Source organism: Ctenopharyngodon idella, chromosome 1 (assembly GCF_019924925.1).
Source record: "Ctenopharyngodon idella isolate HZGC_01 chromosome 1, HZGC01, whole genome shotgun sequence".
Lineage (NCBI taxonomy): Eukaryota > Metazoa > Chordata > Actinopteri > Cypriniformes > Xenocyprididae > Ctenopharyngodon > Ctenopharyngodon idella.
The window spans coordinates 27667571-27689176 of NC_067220.1; the positions used below are offsets into that span (position 1 = coordinate 27667571).

Here is a 21606-nt window from a genome sequence, read left to right on the forward strand (position 1 = left end):
CATGACCTGTAGAGAGCGCTCTTCGAGAACAATCATGGCATTTTTAAATAATAATAAAATACATTTTATTAAAATAAAAAGTGATTAAATAAATACCTGTATACATTGGGCCTTTATACATATAATATGCCTTTTAAATTTTAGGATGGGGTTCCCTTACATGAGGATGATCATATTTGGGGGTCAGTGGCATCTAAAGATTGAAAACCCCTGACATTAACAATTATGGTTTTGCAACTTGCTGCAATTGTGATATCTCAATAACGACATTATGACAAAATATGAGAAATAAAGGCACAGTTGTGTGCATGTTTCATTGCAAAATATGACAATGTACAAGAATCAAAGCTGCAATAGTGTTCAGATGGCTATAAACTGATAAATAAGACATCTTTAAACAAAACTAGATTAATGTAAGTATTATTTTAAGCAGACATTAGCGTTAGTATTCAAGATCATATGTCTAGCTCAGTCACACAACATTTGTTCTAGAACCATAATGCAAAGTTTTTCAAAAACTGAAGCTAAATGCATTATTGGGAAAAGGCTTACTGCATGGAAAGGATCCCCAGAGCCAGACTGTTGTTTTACAGTATCTGGTCCTGGAACTGAGGGCCCCATGTGGAGAGACATGCAACCACACAGCACCCCTATAGACAGAAAGGCACAGGTGCTGTACAGAAGCTCCCACCTTTGTGCTTATGTATGAACCAGCCTGGTCTCATTAATACGTAGGTATTAATACGTAACTTTCAAAGATACAAAACCACACTTTGCGTAAAAATACGCACAAATTCTCATGTCACAGACATACTGAACCAGTGATGAGTCATTGAAATGATTGTAATGTAATGTGAATGTGACTTTCATTTGCACATCACAATAATTCTGCCATTTTCAAATATAATCGATTTCATTGAAAATATTAACTTTATATAAACAGCCCAAGTCAGGGGTGTCCAATCCTGCTCCTGGAGGGCCACTGTCCAGAGAGTTAAGCTCCAACCCCAATTAAATACACCTGAACCAGCTAATCAAGGTTTTTAGGCATACAGGAAACTTCCAGGCAGGTGTGTTGTGGTAAGTTGGAGCTAAACTCTGCAGGACAGTGGTCCTCCAGGACCGAGTTTGGACACCCCTAAGTTAATTAGCCATTTTAAGATAGTAAATTTACCCAACAGGTTGAACCCAGCATTTTTAGAGTGTATGCAACAAAATGTGAACGTATTTTATTAGAATGGAATTAGATAAGAAGCTTTTTTTCCCTCACCGTTATCTCAGAATTCCTGATTAAAATGACCTTGATACTTCTTAGAATCGTAATAATAGCTCTAAAAATCATTGTGTTGTGTACCCACTCCATCTACTGGACAAACATAGATTAGTAGACATGCAGAAAATCCAACGTGCCAAAATAAAAGTCCCACATAAAAAGTATCTCGGCTCTCGAATCATTTGTGTTAATTTATTTTTATCTAATTATATCATAATGTTTAAAATATGAGAATAGCTCATCCTATCAAAATTGGGGTTTGCATTATTGTTGTCCTATCATGAAATAATCATGTGCATGACCTGTAGAGAGCGCTCTTCGAGATTCGAGAACAATCGTTGCATTTTAAGTACCTGTTATGTTAATCATTTATCACGAACATAGAGCCTAATATGATAGTATACTACTACTACTACTAATAATAATAATATATATAATATAATAATATATATTTTAATATACCTTTTATTTTATTATTATTTTTATTTATTTATTTTTTAGTTGGGATGCCTTTGTCCTGAAAAGCGGGCATTAGTACCATGTTGAATAATCACAATCTTAAGAATCAGAACTACATTAACAAGGAACTATTTTATACTTTATTTTAAATAACCACACTGTAGTATTTTGTTAACATATTAATGTTAAGTCTGATCTCGACTAGTGTAAGTAAACCCATAGCAGTCTTTTTAATTACTTTATATTAATCATTTACTCCGCCACTGCATGCATCATCATGACAGTACACTCTGTCATCACTCCCATGATCACTCCTTTGCTGCATGAGTGGGCTGCAGCATACTGCTCACTGATTGGCTGAACCTGTCAAACTACCGAAACCCAGATAGGCCAAAACACAATTTCCGCATATAATCATGGCAGACGCACCTTCAGCAACCAGGTAAGACTTATTTTTAATGTTGCTCGGTAGGCTACTCGAATATTTTACAATGTGATTTGCAGTATCATTCAAGCTGGCAAAGTAACTGAGCTTTTATTTTGTAATAACAATAACAAAATAGATATTACATAGCGACAAAAAAGTATTTGCGAGTCGTCCAGTTTTGCTGTAGTAAGATATTCTGTAACAAATTCAACTAGTCTCAGTACAGTTTTTTAATTATTGTTCACAGTAACAAGGCTGTTACAAGTGTCTACAATGACGTGAAGGTATGTATTTTTCAAAACATTAAAAAACAAAAGAGTTTTGTTGACTTTATTGGACTATTAAACAAACAAACAAACAAATAAATAAATTATAATAACATTTGAATTGTATTAATACAGGAGTACTATGGTAAGACACTGAAGCAGACATCTGACCTGAAAAGCAATGCCTGTGTTCCGTCAGCCAAGTCTGTCCCTGCGTACGTGAGAAAAGTGATTGCTGAGATCCACCCAGATGTCGTTGCAAAGTGAGGTTCTATTGATTTTTTTCTGCTGAATAGAAAATTCAAAAGAAGAGCATTTATTTGAAATACAAATCTTTTGTAACATTATTAAAGTCTTTACTGTCACTTTTGATTTTTTTTATTGTATTTTAATATAAATAGTTATTTCTTTAAAAAGAAATGAAAAACACACTATAGGTAATTGTACATTAGAAGCTTATTCCAGATTTTGAATGTTTGCTATTAAATAAAGCATTTCAATTTATTTTTTATTAATGCCTACTTTAGAAGGAAGGTTGTTTTCATAATATATATATACACACTTGGACAAAATTGTTGGTACCCTTGATAAATATGACCAAAGATGACTGTAAAAATAAATCTGCATTGTTTATCCTTTTGATCTTTAATTAATAAAATTAGCAAAAATATAACCTTTCATTGAAGGAAAAGAATTGGAAGTGGGGGGAAAAATCACATTATGAAATTAATGTTTTTCTCCAAAACATGTTGGCCACAATTATTGGCACCCTTTTATTTAATACTTTTTGCAACCTCCTTTTGCCAAGATAACACCTCTGAGTCTTCACCTATAATGCCTGATGAGTTTGGAGAACACCTGACAAGAGATCAGAGACCATTCCTTCATGCAAAATCTCTACAGATCCTTCAGATTCCCCGCTCCATATTGGTGCTTCTTCTCTTCAGTTCACTCCACTCATTTTCTATAGGGTTCAGGTCAGGGAACTGGGACGGCCATGGCAGAAGCTTCATTTTGTGCTCAGTGACACATTTTTGTGTTGGTTTTGATGTTTGTTTTGGATCATTGTCCTGATGGAAGATCCAACCACGGCCCATTTTTGGATTTTTAGCAGTGTACTTTCTATCCATGTGTGCCCCAAACCCATCTTTGTAACATCTTTAGTTGATTGGAACTTCTTAATTATTGCCCTGATAGTGGAAATGGGGATTTTCAATGCTTTAGCTATTTTCTTACAGCCACTTTCTATTTTGTGAAGCTCAGCAATCTTTTGCTGCACATCAGAACAATATTATTTGGTTTTACTCATTGTGATGAATGAATGGATGAATGGAATTTGGCCTTTTCGTTTCCTCATGTTTATACTCCTGTGGAACAGGAAGTCATGGCTGGACAATTTCATGTTCATGATCACCCTGGTGTGCTAAAAAATGTAAATATGAATGGAAACATACTTAAGAGGTATTTTACTCATAAAAAATTCTAGGGGTGCCAATAATTGTGGCCAACATGTTTTGGAGAAAAACATTTATTTCATAATGTGATTTCCCCCCCCACTTTCATTTCTTTTCCTTCAATGAAAGGTTAGATTTTTGCTAATTTTATGAATTAAAGATCAAAAGGATAAACAATGCAGATTTCTTTTTACAGTCATCTTTGATCATATTTATCAAGGGTACCAACATTTTTGTCCATGTCTATATATATATATATATATATATATATATATATATATATATATATATATATATATATATATATATATATATATATATATATATATATATTATATATATATAATATACATGCATATATGTATATGTATATGTATATGTGTGTGTGTGCGTGTGTATATGTATGTAGCCTATGAAAGTTGATTTGAGTGGGCTTAATAGGGTCACTTGATGTAATGAATATAATTGTATGTAAAATAATTGAACGAAAAGCCAACTTTTAGATTTTCTTTTTAAATTGACTGCTTAGACCTTGTCTTATAACAATTTATTATAACTTTATTCTGATGATACTTCTGACATTTTTTTTTTTTTTTTTTTTTTTTAGCATTCTTTGCATTTTTACATCTAACCTTTCACCATGTTTCAATGCTGAGCCCTTGGTGGAATTATAAATAGTTTCTGTCCTCTCAGGTACTATGGCTGTGGTCTGGTGGTCCCTGAGTGTCTGGAGGGCTGCAAGGTGCTTGATCTTGGCTGTGGAAGTGGACGGGATTGCTACATGCTCAGCCAGCTTGTGGGAGAGAAGGGACACGTCACAGGCATCGACATGACTGAAGATCAGGTATATCCCTTTGAACTACAGATTAGGTTTACATGGTTTTAAATAATAATATACACAGTTAGTGAATGATTAATTTTGTGCTTGTTTTATATTTCAGTTCCTTTCAATTCAAAAGGCAAAAACTGTTTAGTTTTGTCCAAACAAATAATGAAATTAAAGGCCTGTTCACACCAAGGACAATAACGTTAAAGATATAGTTTTAAAAATTGCTCTAAATGTTGAGTCCACACCACAAATATAACGATAATGGCACAGAGGAACGATATCATTGGAATCACTTTCGCAATGATTTGTTTTTTTTCAACTGATGATGATACAATTATTGACAATCAGATAGAATCCATCCTGCTTTAAGTCAAGTCAGGTCAAGTCACCTTTATTTATATAGCGCTTTTTACAATGCAGATTGTGTCAAAGCAGCTTTACAGTGATAACTGGTATATAATTTTGGCTGCACAGCAGCTCTTAAAGAAAATGGTGTCAGTATCCATCTTAAGTAAATAAGCTTTAATTTAAAGAGCTTGAGCATTTAAAGCAGCAGACAACAAAACTGTAGTGGGTGCTTATAATAAATAGAACAATATTGTGTGTTGTTGTGGACGCTAACGTTGTAGTTAACGTTATATTTATAGTTATCGTTCTTTGTGTGAACAGGCCTTAATAGTGATTAAATATTGTCAGTGTCATGCACTGTGTTAAACTAAAAACGGAAAAGATTTTATGTGTTTTACACGACAATGGCGTTTTGGTGGCCTGAAAATGCAAACTTTTGAACGGGTTTCAAAGTGAATGTTTTTGAAAACGGTCTCCATGTAAACAACAAAAACGCGAATCTGTAAAAACGATGGCGTCATGCACATATGCATTAAGGTAGGAACACACCAAGCCGAAGGTCGGCCGTCGGGCAGTTTTTGTTCGTCGGCTGACTAAGTTTTCTCAGTGTGTCCCTAACCTTCGGCTGAAGTTGGCCCTCAGCTGCTTTTTTCCGGCCGATTCGACATGTTGAATCGGCGTCGGAGCTCGTCGGTCTGTCGGGCCATCTGATCATTCTGATTGGCTGTTCAGCTACTGCCACCTGCTGGTACAGAAAGGCATTTCATCCTACGCAGGCGCAGATTGGACGTGCTACTTGGCCGTCGAGCGTCGGTTCGGTGTGTCAGAGCAACTTTGGACCCATCGCTGCCGACGTGAGCCACCCCCGCAGTCTGCTTTCGTCGCCACTAGTTCGTCGGTGTCGGCTTGGTGTGTTTCTGCCTTTTACATGTTCAGTCTATAGCAGTGGTTCTGAAACACATTCCTGGAGGCCCCCCAACACTGCATGTTTTCCATGTCTCTTTAATCAAACACACCTGATTCAGATCATCAGCTCATTAGTCGAGACTCCAAGACCTGAAATGGGTGTGTCAGACAAAGGAGACATGCAAAATATGCAGTGCTGGGGAGGCTTCAGGAATGTGTTTGGGAACCCCTGGTCTATAGTGTTTCATTGGCATCAAATGGCCTTCCAGCAGAATACAGCGTTTTTAGTCATTTTCATGGATTCGTATGAATGGGGATTGTTTTGACAATGGTGTTGTCTGCACACGAAAAACTCAAAGGAAAAACTTCTCTGTTTTAACCATATCGTTGTCGTGTAAACGTACCCTCAATAATTTTTTTTTTTATTATTATTATTTTTTATTCAACGCATCCTAGATGTAATGGCAAAAACAGTATGTGAACTACATAAATGTTTTTTGTTTGTTTGTTTGTGTTTTATTTTAGCTTGAGGTGGCCCAGAAGTACATTGACTACCACATGCAAAGATTTGGTTACAAAAAGCCAAATGTGAACTTTGTTCATGGTTACATTGAGGCCTTGGCAGAAGCAGGTCTAGAGGAGAAATTCTATGATATCATCATGTAAGTTTTCACAGTTTCAAAATAGTAGCCTCAAAGTTGCCATGAAATTAAAGTTGTGAATGTGATTGTAATTTCTTCCCTATTGTGGCATATATCAGAGTGAAACAGCTTCTCTAACAAGAAAAAAAAAAAAAGTATGGCAGGACTTGATTTTGTCAATAAGTAATTGATTGGATCGTTTGCTATTGCTGTGATCTCATGTAAGTGACAGTTTGTCCTGCGCTCATGCTGGTAAACACACACATAATTAAAACAAATAATGATGTACACGGATGAAGAATTCATAATAAATACTGCAATATTCCATTAAAAAAAACAAGATTTGTCAATTTTTCTAAATTCTTGTCTGACATGAGACTATTCTCATAAGACTAGCATGTTAGTTGCAGTCTGTTCAGGTTCTACTACTAGCTAGCATAAACAGCCAAATAATGGGCGGTTTTGGTTCTTTTATTTCAAAAGATCAAACTGTGTAGTGAACCTGTCGCCAGATAAAACCAGTGTCCTGAGGGAGGCTTACCGTGTACTGAAGGTAATTCTATTTCATACTCACACCAGTGTTTTGAGTCATTCAGAATTCAACTATTTAATTTTTCAGTTATATTTTTTCCCATCCATGACGCTCAGATTCTGTAAACTAGAACTTATTAAGCATTACTTTTTTATATTTAAAATGAGACTGGACTTTTTTTTTTTTTTTTTTTTTTGTACATTTAGCTCATTAACAAACAAAAAGAATTTTGATTTTCTTTGTGTTTAGGATGGAGGGGAATTGTACTTTAGTGATGTTTATAGTGATGCTAGAATCCCAGAAGACCTCAAGGCCAACAAAGTGTTATGGGGTAAGAAAAGACATCTATCCTAATTAGCCTATTTTCTTTCCAAATGTTACAAGGTATCATTTAACTTCACTTGTGCCACTGTGTTAAATGTAACAAATTAAAACTGTCACTGATATAGGCTTGTTTGCATATGTTAATCAGGTGAGTGCCTCAGTGGAGCATTGTGGTGGGAAGACCTGATACGACTGGCTGAAGAGGTTGGGTTCTGCAAACCCAGACTGGTTACTGCTAGTGTCATCACTGTGGGCAACAAGGAACTAGAGAAACTTCTTGGTGAGACATTAAAATGGTGAAATGTGCCACCTTGTAATGGTAATCAAAAATTAATTAGCTCCAGACTGAGTTGCACTTACTCCATTTCTCTGTATTTGCTGCTGCAAAAAGTTTCTTCTGGAACATTTGTTGTAAGTGGATCAAAAATGAACATTTTTTTTTTTTTTTTTTTGGCCAAATTGTGTCAGAACTGCCAGTATTAACAATGTTATTAATACAATAAGTGAAGGTTTATCCAAAAATGAAAATAGACATTTTGGAAAAAATCTTCTTTTGTGTCCCAAAGAAGAAAGAAAGTCATACAGTTTAGAACAACATGAGTATGAGTAAATATTAATTTTTGGAAGATCTGTCCCTTTAAAGCTCAATCACAGCCATGCTGATCTTCAGTCCCACATCATATTGGTAAAGGCATTGGTCTGGAGGAAATTCTTACTCTTATACCACAGTTACCACATATGTACCTTATGTGTTAATATCAAGACATTTTTATTAGGTTTTTGTGCCACAAACATTCTTGCGTGTAGAGCTATTATGTTTCCCCCACCAGTGAAGAATTTTGGTAAGAAAAAGCCCAAGCCTTTATTGCTAATTTTACTTATTTGTAAAAAAAACAAAACAAAACAAAGCAAAAAAAAAAAAAAAATTAAGAAGTGGCTTCTTATATCTGCGACTGCAGATATCACTTTCTTTACCAGACTTAAATTATATAATATATTCATCATTTTGGATGAAAAAAATTTAAATTACACCAGTGCATAATGCATCCTAACAAAGATGAATGAAAATAAACGTGTCCTCTTTGCCTTTGCAACCATCTATCTGCTCAGAAAGCACAAATGACAGTCTATATGGCTCCACGTGCACGCACACACGCACGCACAGACACATACTTGTATATATGGTTTACGGGGAATCTCCATAGACGTAATGGTTTTTATACTGTACAAACTGTATATTCTATTCCCCTACACTACTCCTACCCCTAAACCTAACCATCACAGAAAACTGTGCATTTTTTGAATTAAAAAAAAAACAAACAACGTTTAGTATGTTTGTTTTTTTTTTTTTAAGCCATTTGGTTTACGAGGATCCTGGAAGTGTCAGTTGTCAAATTGTCAAACATGCAACACAATCTCAGACATATATATTTCGAGCATCATTTTGTTTCTGTTATCCCTGTACATGCTCAGAGATTTTTTTTTTTAAAGATTAAAATTTCCGTTTTGCTGACACTTGATACTGTCTACAGGAGACTGATCATGTGATCTCTTGTCTCATTCTGTATTTGCATAAACTTAAACCTTTGTCATCTTTGTGATTTTGATGAAATGTAAAGATATTTATAGTTTCATTTTTAATTGTAAAATTTGTTTAGGTGACTACAAATTTGTATCTGCCACATACCGGCTCTTCAAGTTACCAAAAGGTTCAAAGAAGGGGTCCTGTCTAGTCATGTACAATGGAGACATTACAGGTGTGGAGGAAAGCTTCGAGTTTGATGCCCAGTTTACCTTCAAGGTATGTAGTTACATCTAGTACATCAGAACTGAACTACTTATTCACCAGAGCTCATAAAGCATATCATATCCTACACATTCTTTCTCTGCTTGGTCCCATTAGTAATGATTAATATTTTTGAATAAATGAACAGTAATGTTTTAGTGATCCATGGCTCAGCATTATTTGAATATCGACAATATGTCACTATTATGTTGTTTGGATAATAAGTGTCATGTAAATATGAGCCTAAAAATATTTTAATCTATTTCTTATATTCCTAGATTTTACTTTGGTCATATGGTGATAATATATGAAAATGATGTGCAGTAAATACTACATTTATCACATGCAATTATATACAGTCAAACCAAAAATTATTCAGACAATTTTTTTTATATTTTTGATATATTTTTACTAGTGGGTGCAGGACACTATAGTTCATTTATGTAAGTGAGGAAAGCAAAATAAAGTAAACTGTGATATATTATACCCAAAAATTCTTCATATAGTGGACTACCAGTAAAATTGATAAACATTTGGAACCAAAAATTATTTCCATTGTGTAGAATTTTTTTCAAAGAAATAAATACTTATTCAGCAAGGATGAATTAAATTGATCAAAGGTGTCAATAAAGACATTTATAATACAATAGTTACATTTTAAAATAGAATAAAATAGAAAACAGTTATTTTAAATAGTAATGACATTTTACAATATTACAGTTCTACTGTATTTTTGATCAGCCTTGGTGAGCATAAGCGGCTTCTTTAAACTGATCTCAAACTTTTGAAAGACTTGTACTTTGACCATTTTGGGTCTTTGTCTAGGTTGATAAAGTGATGGAGGTAGATGATGATGTGGCCAACATCTTGGGTAACTCCAGATTTGCAGAAGAATTCACATTTCAGGCTCAGGGGGTGAACACTTCTGCTTCTGGAGGATGCTGGGCCAAACCCAAGGTAAGTGACTCCTACCATGCCTTATTTTCTTAGCTTCTGTCTATCAGTAATGCACTTACAGCATATCACACCTGTGCATACAGTATTATAATGTTGCATTTGAGTTTCAGTTGTAAAATCAATTTTTGTTACAATTTTTGACTCATCATCTTTCAAAATAACAACTGTGTTTATCATCAAACTGTCATCTAGCATTAAAAATAATTCTTACTGGCCACTAAAGGTCCGATATACTTCAAGCGAAATTGAAGAATGAACTGGTGTGATGTCATTTCGAACAAAATTAAAAGTTCGTTTTGAGTTTGTTTCAGGAGTTCGCAACAGCTTGCTAAATCGAACTTTCCAGGAAAGGTCCATGGCGATTACAGGGTGTGCTCTGGGGCTTTGCCTTCTTTTGACATGAAAATCTGCTCGGGTTCATTTCTTCTGTTCAGTCCGAAACTGAAAGTGAAACTGACACTTTTTTTTTTTTTAATTTAATTTAATTTTATGTTAATACTTTAAAGCTGCTTGTTTTAAAGCAGTCTATTGTATAAAGTGCCAAATTGCAGAGCTGGTGCAAACATATCCACATCGCTATGCTTTGTTAACCGCAGTTTTCTCACCGTTGTCATGTTTGTTGCATGTTTTTTTTTATTGAGAGGAAAGTGAGCAGCACATATTACCATATTCATCTAAATGATGCTCTCAGCAGTGTGGGCGGTGTCGGAATTTTTGCTAACAGTATACTGCTGAAAAAGAACTTCGCCGTGAGTATATCTGGGCCTTCGGTTTCTCTACGCAGTCACACAAGGTCACCCAGCTGTACCACAAAGCCTTGACCACAGAAGAATGTCTGCCCTTCCAAACAAAGAATGCCATCTTATCAGTGCTGGTGGTGATTCAGTCTTTGTCTGCAAACACAAGAAAGAACTATTTAGAATTGACTTGCAACAGCATTCAAGGTGGTCATCCTTCAGGCAGTTTAACGATCACTGTTGATGGCTGGATTGGATTTATTCCATTTTTAGAAATTCTGATCTAAAGATTTAGCTAAATGTACTTTTGTTTTGACCATTGTTTTGGTTTCATTTTTATTGTTCTAAAAAGATCTAAAAGATTCTTAAACTTCTAAACAGGTTTCTTCCATGCTTTAGCGGATTTTTACTTTCACACAGACAGCCTATAAATATAATCTCATTGCCATATATCAGAGACATATGTCATAAATTCTGTATTAATCAAATCTTTTTTTAATGTTGTAAACCAAAACAAGGCTACGTTTACATGTTCTTTGCCCTATTAGCTCTATTATGTTTTAGTGTTGGTGTTGTCTGATTTGAAAGTGTAATAAGGAAGTGTTGAACCCAGGTTGATGCTGTTTCTGTTGTTTTAGATCCAGGTTTTCAAACTTCTTGATGCCCCAACCCTAAATGTGATGGTCCCCTTGCAAGGGACCTTGTTAAAGTCTTAAAGTCTATATATATATATATATATATATATATATATATATATATATATATATATATATATATATATATATATATATATATATATATATATATATATATATATATATATATATATATAATATACACACACACACAGTATCTCACAAAAGTTAGTACACCCCTCACATTTCAGCAACCATTTTAGTATATCTTCTCAAGGGACAATACTATAGAAACGAAACCTGGATATATTTTAGAGTAGTCAATGTGCTGCTTTTATAACAGTATAGATTTACTGTCTTCTGAAAATAACTCAACATGCAGCCATTATTGTCAAAATAGCTGGCAACAAAAGTGAGTACACCCTAAGTGATAACATTTGTATGTTGTTTAACCATGCAAAGCCACATGTCCTATTCATCATGTTCATGTTTTTGTCTGCTTGACAGGAACATACAATTGTGTGGATCTTGTATTAGAGCAGTTAAAATTTTGGGTGCTTTGAGTACAATTCTCTCATACTGATTACTGGATGTTCAACATGGCACCTCATGGCAAAGAACTCTCTGAGGATTTGAGAATTAGAATTGTTGTTCTCCACAAAGATGGCCTAGGCTATAAGAAGATCGGTAACACCATGAAACTGAGTTACAGCACAGTGGGCAGGGTCATAGAGAGAGGTTTTCCAAGACGGGTTCCGCTCGGAACAGGCCAAAGAAGTTGAGTCCTTGTGCTGTGCGTCAGGTGCAGAAGCTGGCTTCAAAAAACAGATGCTTGACTGCTTCCAGCATTGCTTTAGAGGTTGCAGAAGCGGAAGGTCAGCTCAGACTATACGCTGCACACTGCAACAAGTCAGTTTGCATGGCCGTCGTCCCAGAAGGAAACCTCTTCTGAAGCTGGCTCACAAGAAAGTGAGCCAGCTTCAGTTTGCGGAAAGTGAGCCAGCAAACAGTTTGCGGAAGACAACCTGTCCAAGAGCATGAATTACTGGAACCATGTCCTGTGGTCTGATGAGACTAAGATAAACTTGTTTGGCTCAGATGGTGTCCATGTGTGGCGATGCCCTGGTGAGGAGTACCAAGAAAATTGTGTCTTGCCTACAGTCAAGCATGGTGGTGGTAGCATCATGGTCTGGGGCTGCATGATTGCTGCTGGTACTGGGGAGCTCTGCTTCATTGAAGGAAACATGGATTCCAACATGTACTGTGACATTCTGCAGCAGAACATGATGCCCTCCCTTCAGAAACATGATAATGACCCCAAACACACCGCCAAGATGACAACTGCCTTGCTGAGGAAGCTGAAGGTGAAGGTGATGGAGTGGCCAAGTATGTCTCCAGACCTGAACCCTATTGAGCACCTGTGGGGCATCCTCAAGCGGAAGGTGGAGAAGCGCCATGTGTCTAACATCCAGCAGCTCCGTGATGTCATTATAGAGAAGTGGAAGAGGATCCCAGCAAAAACCTGTGCAGCTCTGGTGAATTTCATGCCCAGGAGGATTAAGGCAGTGCTAGATAACAATGGTGCTCACACAAAATATTGACACTTTGGACACAGTTTTGACATGTTCACTTAGGGTGTACTCACTTTTGTTGCCAGTTATTTAGACAATAATGGAGTTATTTTCAGAGGACAGTAAATCTATACTGCTATACAAGCTGCACATTGTCTACTCTAAAGTATATCCAATTTTCATTTCTGTAGTATTGTCCCTTGAGAACATATAATAAAATGGTTGCTGAAATGTGAGGGGTGTACTCACTTTTGTGAGATACTGTGTGCGTGCGTGTGTGTGTATATATGTGTGTATAATATATATGTGTGTATATATATATATATAATATATATGCTTATAGTTTTCATTCAGAACATTCCATCATCTTATTTGGTCCCTGAATGCAATGAACTTTAACATACCGATATGGGCTGCAGTTGCATAATGAATCCATCTATATGCTCTGTGTCATTGAGTACTGTGGAACCAAATAACTATAAATTATGATTAATGTAAATTACTGTACTTCCAAGCACTGAGAATATTCCTCTCTCTTCAGGCAATGTCAATGAATCCCTTTGAACTGGTCCAGCAATTGGGCAGTGCAAGTGTAACTCCTTCCACTGGGGGGTGCTGTGCAGGCCAGGAATCATGCTGCAAGTGAATCTAAGCTAATTTAAAATGAGTTTTGCTTGTTAATGATTTGAAAAAAAAAAAAAAAAAAACAACAAAGAAAAACAAATTATTGCTTATTATATGTAATTTTTAATTGATTTTGTAAAAAAAAAAAAAAGAAGAATATGTACATAATATAACATTATTCATAATTTGTGAAAGGTAAGAAAAAAAAAAAACAATGAGGATGTTGTTCAGTATTGTTTTGCATGCATTTTTAATCATATTGATTATCAATATCTAGTACATCACACAGGTCTATATAGTTGCATAATCTTAAGCATTCATCTGCCAGATTTAATCTTTATTGTATCTTTATTGTATTGCCAGATATAATCTTGCTGAAAACTCATATGGTTTATTGAACTTTTGTAATCAAATCACTTTTTTCTGCTGCTGTAATAAAAATGTTTGTACTGACTGCCTGGCCATTACTATCAGCTGGATGATATTCATGGTCTCTGTGATATACAGTAATATTACTCAAATGCAAATCGCCTTTTATTAAATGTAAATTAGCCCCATTCCTTGAAAATTTCACAACAGGACTTCCAGGTAAGGAGGGGAACACATCAACCCTTTGCTACAATTCTGGGACTGAATTCTCTTTTCTGAAAAAAACCAAAAAAAAAAAAAAAAAGACAGAATTCGAGGTTATAGAAACTTAGGAATCTTGTACAAAATTCCATTGTAGAGTAAAAAGCTTTTCAAAATAGATTTAAATATTCTCTCTAATTTACTGAATATGTAAAATTTCACCACCTGTGAAGATTGGATTGTGAAATAGTTTATAATCAATCAACTTTCCTTGTCTGGATTGATCTCTGGCCCTGATAATGATAAAATACACACTCTATGGAGATCCATGATTATTTTTACATCCTGTCATAGGTTTTGCACCTCTTGCATTTCTCAAGATCCCTCTAATCCCTGTCTTATCTATATAAGGTAAATAGTTACCTATTAATAGTCTTTAAGTAATCACAATAAATGTATAGCTTTGTTAATTTCCATTAGGATGATAGAGGACTGAATCATATTGTTCAATGTCTGCATTGTGGTGTTTCTTCAACTTTGAGAACGTTTGTGAGTCCGGGTTGATTTTTAATGTTTTTCAACATCTTTTTGCTTCTTTTTAAATGCTTATTATGTGCAGTTTTTATTGTTTCACCCTTGTCCCAGACCCAGACTTTCAATCCAACATAAAGATATGAATTATTGCAAGAACTGTGGAGAACTGCTGTGCACATGCTCTGGACATAAGGGTCCCTGAGAGCCCAACCTGGCACATGTTGTGATCCCTCTTACCCCTATACTTTCTTGTCTACACTCTACTATTTTTTTTTTGTTTTTGTTTTTTTAGGAAAAAGCCCAAAAACATATAGGAGATAGTCATACTTTAATACATTTAACAATCATGTGACAATGTCATTTAATTTTTTAAACAAATTTTGCTGTTCCTCAGTGTGGAATGTTTTCCAGCACAACCAACAATTTTGCCCCTATAGATTAGTTACTAAGTAAGAAACAGTGAAGAGTATTTTTGAGATGGTCAAAGAAAAACCAAAGCAAATATCTGTTATTTGTAGATGTTTTTTTTTTTATTGTCTATCATTTCAGGTGATTTAATTCAGGGTACATTCATTTGTTTTTCAAAAAGATTTAAAATTAATTTCCACCACAGAATGCTATTAGATACAATTTAATTTGGGGGGAAAATGGAAAATGACAGAATTCTCCTGCAATGCCAATCTGCTGTTGGACATAGCAAATTAAACAAATGTATTTTCTAGAAGTCCGCAGGTTGTCCCTATGGCTTGTCCATAAAGTCTATACTGTTGAAGAAACTCTCTATAATCTTGTTTAGTTATTTATTACGTTCCCTGAGTGTATCTTGGCACTATTCAAAGATGCTGTCACCAAAGACCCTTCTCAAAACACCAAAAACAGTCACGAGGAAACTTCTGTATGCGCTCATTTGCATTAAGTGCGACTGTTTACGGAGCTCATTGGCTGTTCCAGCAGCGAAGGCCCCGCCTCCCGTCCAGCTGCGCCACCGGATTGGCTGCCCCGGTCGCCTGTCACCGAGACATCAGTAGAGGCACGAGTTCGCGCTGCTCTGGCTGAAGTGTGATCAGTTTCAGCCGCGTAGTGGGACTCAACTAGACCTGATGCACAAGTCAAGGCGACGCGCAGCGGAGATGAAGCCGGATTGGCTCTGATTTTTAAAAGCCCTTTCATTCAAGAGGCTGTCCATTATCAACATGGCAGAACCGTCGGTTCCAGTACCCCCTCAAAAAATGGCGTCACTTAGCCGGGTCCGAGCCTTTACTTTGATTTTCTTAACTGCAAGTAGTTATTTAATTACTCCCACAAGTGGCAAGGAAGGAGGGGGAGAGGAGACTGTCATCATCGGGCTGAGACTGGAGGACACGGACGACATTTCCTTCATGGACAAGGGCTATTTGCGGGTCAGTGAGAGGTCTCATGTGAGATTGAGGGTGTACGGGCAAAACATTAACAACGAGACGTGGTCCAAAATCGCCTTTACGGAACACGAGAGGAGTCGAGTGATTGGCAACATCGACAGCTCCTCAGGAGACAACAAGAGTCAGGAGGACACGTCGGGCTTGCACCCCTGTGGCATCAGGACTTCAGATATTCTCATCTTACCCAACATTATTTTAAATCGCAAGACGTCTGGTATCGTTGAAATCGAGGTCAAACCTCTGCGAAAGACTGAGAGGAGCAAAGCGTACTACCTGTGCATCGCCACTTCCACACCTGCTGTGGCTGGCATGCACGACCCGTGGACGGAGACCACGTGGATCTATCACGATGGAGAGGACACCAAAGTGATCGTGGTGGAGGAGAAAAAGTTCCTGCTGCCTTTCTGGCTTCAGGTCATCTTTATTTCCATGCTGCTCTGCCTCTCGGGCATGTTCAGCGGCTTGAACTTGGGTCTGATGGCGCTGGATCCCATGGAGCTCCAGATCGTCCAGAACTGCGGGACGGAGAAGGAGAAGAACTACGCCAGGAAGATCGAACCTGTCAGGAGTCAAGGAAACTACCTGCTTTGCTCGCTTCTTCTGGGGAATGTTCTGGTCAACACGACCTTGACCATTTTGTTGGATGATATTGCTGGTTCTGGATTGATAGCTGTAGTGATGTCAACCATTGGCATTGTGATATTCGGGGAGATTGTGCCTCAAGCTATATGTTCACGACACGGTCTCGCTGTGGGTGCGAATACAATCTTCTTGACCAAATTCTTCATGCTGCTCACTTTCCCTGCGTCCTATCCGGTAAGTAAACTGCTCGATTATCTCCTCGGACAGGAGATTGGCACCGTGTACAACCGAGAGAAGCTCTTGGAGATGTTGAGGGTCACGGATCCCTATAATGACTTGGTGAAAGAGGAGTTAAACATCATTCAGGGCGCACTGGAGCTCAGGACTAAAACCGTTGAAGATGTGATGACCCCGCTGCGCGATTGCTTCATGATAGCCGGCGACGCCACGCTCGACTTCAACACCATGAGTGAGATCATGGAGAGCGGCTACACGCGCATTCCCGTATTCGAAGGCGACAGGTCCAACATCGTGGACTTGCTGTTCGTGAAGGACCTTGCGTTTGTGGATCCCGACGACTGCACCCCGCTGAAGACGATAACGAAGTTCTACAGCCATCCCTTACATTTCGTCTTCAACGACACTAAACTCGACGCTATGCTGGAGGAGTTCAAGAAAGGTGAGAAAGCGCTCGCGCTGATGCTGAACATGTGTCTTTGAACATTGAGTGTTTTCCTACTATTTTATTCTTCGCTGCATAAAAGTTTTATTGTTATATGAAAGCTGGTCTATTATGCATCATCATGGCATAGCTATATCAAGGCAGTCGCGTGCCTTTTACGCACCGGCTGTATTACGCACGACTAGATTTCATTTACAGATTCAACATTCCTTTTTCTTCAAAAAAGTACATTTTAGCTGTTTTGTCCACGTCTTTTCAAACAATGACCTGGCAGGCAACCTACATAGTTAGTTCATTCAGTTTACTAAAGGATGGTACTTAGATATTTGGTTTTAATTGATTATTATAATAATGTAATACCATATTGTATATATGGTATGTCCCCCATCATCATTTCATCCCATGTTATCCTGTAAAGTCCTCTGTCTTCCAACTTTTCATCACCTATAATGATTTAAACTCACTAAAATTGAGATAAAACTTTAAATGCTGCCTTACATTTTTTAAGTAAAACTGGCAACTTGCAGTAATACATATTGCACCTTTTTGGATCATTTTTAATTTGGATTAGCCTACTTATCAACTCTGCACAATATATATATATATATATATATATATATATATATATATATATATATATATATATATATATACAGTCAAACCAAAAATTATTCAGACACTAGATATATATTTTTTTAATATATTTTTACTAGTGGGTACAGGAGGCTATAGTTCATTTATGTAAGTGAGGATAGAAAAATAAACTGTGAAATATTATACCCAAAAATTCTTCATACAGTGGACTACCAGTAAAATTGATAAAAAATTTGCGACCAAAAATTATTCAGACACTTTGACCTGACCATATTTTGCTTAAGTGTTATCTGACATAATTAAGATTTTTTTTTTTTTCTGACACAGTTTAACTCTGAGATCTTGTCATATTTTATTACCATTTTTATAATCTATGGTGAATAAACTGTAATAATTAATGAAATGTTCATGGTGTCTGAATAAATTTTGGTTTGACTATATATATATATATAGTGTTATAATAATGTAATTGTAATAATGTGAACTTTTTCACAGTGTGAATAGCGATTTCAAGGTCTAGTTTATCAGTCATGGTCATCCCATTTTTTTTGCTAAATACTTCCTCTCCAATACCCATTGCTTGCTCTTTCTTGAGTGTTCCTGCACTATTTAAAACTATTTTGAGTTGTCGGCTTTAGCCTATTTGACCTCACTTGCTGCCCTCAGGACCCTACAAACATATTACAATGTGCTTGAGTGCAGGGAAGTGCGGTATCTCGATGTGCCCTCACATAGCTAAGGGTTAATGCCTGCAGCAGTGGTGAGAATGTAGTGATGCAATGGAAATACACTGCAGGTGTACTCACAGTTGCTAAAGGATGACTCAGGGGGGTTATTAGGTGTAATACTTCATAATGCATGAAATAACATGCCAGTTCAATCTGTATTTTGTGTTATATGGGTAAATGTTGAAAGTCTTGACGGGAATTTTCTAAGTAGTCAAAAATGTCTTTATATTTCTAAAAACAGTTCTAAAAAAGTCATTATTGTGGTGTAAAGCAAAGAAAATGTAAGAGAAAAGTATTTAACAGCATATCCCCCTATAGATTTTTAAAAGACAGAGTAGATTTAAAGTTTAATGGTGTGAATCAAACCCTAAAGTACAGACTAAACATAATAATAACCTATTACATTATCAATTTGCATTAGACTAAGCCTCGTGAGATTTTATGACAGCATACCCACCTCTGCAAACCTGATGTTTTATTTTAAAGCCAAACCAGCTTACATAATATCAAAATTAACTATAGTAGTTTATCATATTTTATATTAATACATTTATACATTTGAATTTTTTTATGGGAAAAGACATCAAAAAGTTGACATGACTTAGCGACTACAAGAATACAAAGCCATTATAAGAATTTGAGCCACCTTGGCTATGATTGTGACTCTTTTGTTCTTGGCTTCTCTCCAGAGGAAACTCACGATTGGCTGTTGGTATTCTAATGACTGATTAGGGGAGTGGGCACAAAGTTTCACGTCAGTCTGGCCGTGGTTCGAGCACTCTCTCAGTGCTTTGTATTGTAAGTCAGTGTTAATTAATATAATGCCTCTTGTGGAGCTGCTCAGCCATCCAAAGTAGGAACAAAATACATCACTCCTGCCAAGCACACCTTCAAAGTGTAATTTGTTTCTCTTTGATGTTGCTTTTTGAGTGGCAAAATTGCTTTTTTATTATTTCTGCAGCCGACTTACATGATAGCATTTGAACATGAGGTAGATGATGCTCGATTCTGACAGAGTAAAATGGACTCGGATGTCTTATAATAGTCAACTAATTAGGGTCAGAATGAGAAGGGCTTCTGACTGCAATCATGACCTTGAAGGTCAGCCCCAAAATTCCTAGAGCTACAGACTAGTTTCTTTATGATTGAAATAATTAGTGTGTCATAAAGGGACCCCTGCCAAACAGCAGTTTTGTGTTTAATGAGAATGGCATTGTTCATCATCTGGGCTTAACCCAAAGCTGTGCAGTTCAGAAGGCATTTGCTGCTGAAAAGATTGTGAGTTGTATTGTGAGAGTGTTTTGTTTTTCTCTCTTAGTATGCAATAATGTGGTAATTTATTTGTAAAAATATTTCCTATACTAAACAGAGTTGCTTTTTCTTATTTGTGGGAAACAAATAAGGATTGCCCACTGGCCAGGGGTCAATGTGAGACAGCTGAGAAAAATGTCAGTGCAGCGTTGCATTCAGTACATTTTGCGTTCATTGATCTTGTACATCAATTTTTTTTTTTTTTTTTATACATTACAAACTTTTTCTGCAATACATTCTACGTTTTTGTTGCAAATTGTGCTGATTTGTCACAAAGATTAATAAATATGGGGTTTTGTCAAATTTGTCTCAAAAGCATAAGTAAGAATGTGTTTTTATTAATAATCAATAAAATAATTAATAATAATTAATAATTAAAGGGTTAGTTCACCCAAAAATGAAAATTATGTCATTTATTACTCGCCCTCATGTCGTTCCACACCTGTAAGACCTTCGTTCATCTTCAGAACACAAATTAAGATATTTTTGATGAAATCCAATGGCTCAGTGAGGCCTCCATTGCCAGCAAGATAATTAACACTTTGAGATGCCCAGAAAGCTACTAAAAACATATTTAAAACAGTTCATGTGACTACAGTGGTTCAACCTTAATATTATAAAGCGACAAGTATACTTTTTGTGCACCAAAAAAACAAAATAACAACTTTTCAACAATATCTAGCTAATTATGACGTAACAAAGCCTCGTTTACTGAAATCACGTGACTTTGGTGCTCCGAACCACTGATTCGAAACAAAAGATTCGTAAAGGTTCGAAGCTTCATGAAGCAGTGTTTTGAAATCGCCCATCACTAGATATTGTTGAAAAGTCGTTAGAAGTTGTTTTTTTTGGCACGCAAAAAGTATTCTCGTCGCTAAAAAGTGAACCTATATGAATCGAGCAGTTTAATCCAAGTCTTGTGAAGAGAAATGATAGCTTTATTTGAACAGATTTAATTTAAGCTTTTATTTACATCTAAACAATGATTGACACATACACCGAGCACATAACATGCTCAAACGTGTGTGTGATGCACAAGATCCAACAAGGTTTGTTCTAGAGCATAACACACACGTGATGCGTGCACAAGTTACCGTGTTTACCATAAATGATGTATGTGTGTTTATGTAGCGAACGGCATGCCGCCACATTTGGAACAATATTTTTGGCTTTCCCTTCATCATATAAGGAATAATTTTAGTATTTCTCTAATTATAAAAGTGGCTTGCTAAATACAATCATTCTTTTGTAGCAGGGCAAGTAAAAATCTGAACTACTGCCACAATTGACCTGACAAACAAAATCCATATTGTTGATCCCTGAGCTTACATTATTAGGGGTCATTTAATATTCAAAAGAAGGAAACACAATGCAACATTTTTTTTGAAGTTCACTTATAAAAATGCAACACTCATGGC

At 36.2% G+C, this 21606-nt stretch overlaps 2 protein-coding genes across 4 annotated transcripts in view; both read left to right on the top strand.

Annotated features, from left to right (window-relative positions):
* Positions 1 to 2044: 2044 nt before the first annotated feature.
* On the top strand, positions 2045 to 13926 carry as3mt (arsenite methyltransferase). Its single transcript, XM_051913405.1, has 11 exons — positions 2045 to 2174; positions 2407 to 2443; positions 2561 to 2688; positions 4573 to 4723; positions 6488 to 6624; positions 7087 to 7156; positions 7385 to 7466; positions 7608 to 7739; positions 9118 to 9260; positions 10071 to 10202; positions 13687 to 13926. The coding sequence occupies exons 1-11, from the start codon at positions 2149 to 2151 to the stop codon at positions 13789 to 13791; spliced, it is 1143 nt and encodes a 380-aa protein (XP_051769365.1). The 5' UTR covers positions 2045 to 2148; the 3' UTR covers positions 13792 to 13926.
* A 447-nt stretch (positions 13927 to 14373) lies between these two features.
* The window catches only part of cnnm2b (cyclin and CBS domain divalent metal cation transport mediator 2b), a 44300-nt gene continuing 37067 nt past the window's right edge, over positions 14374 to 21606 (top strand). For all 3 annotated transcript variants that reach the window (XM_051907312.1, XM_051908107.1, XM_051908911.1), the window contains exon 1: positions 14374 to 17552. In XM_051907312.1, coding sequence (XP_051763272.1) covers positions 16067 to 17552 — 1486 coding nt within the window. In that variant the 5' untranslated portion in view covers positions 14374 to 16066. The remainder of the gene's footprint in view (positions 17553 to 21606) is intronic.

What these genes read in the sequence shown, in the direction of transcription:
- as3mt (XM_051913405.1), top strand. Translation starts at nt 2,149, where the DNA reads ATGGCAGACGCACCTTCAGCAACCAG. An exon ending in TCGACATGACTGAAGATCAG is followed by an intron (nt 4,724 to 6,487) that starts GTATATCCCTTT and finishes GTTTTATTTTAG; the next exon opens with CTTGAGGTGGCCCAGAAGTA. An exon ending in AGGCTTACCGTGTACTGAAG is followed by an intron (nt 7,157 to 7,384) that starts GTAATTCTATTT and finishes CTTTGTGTTTAG; the next exon opens with GATGGAGGGGAATTGTACTT.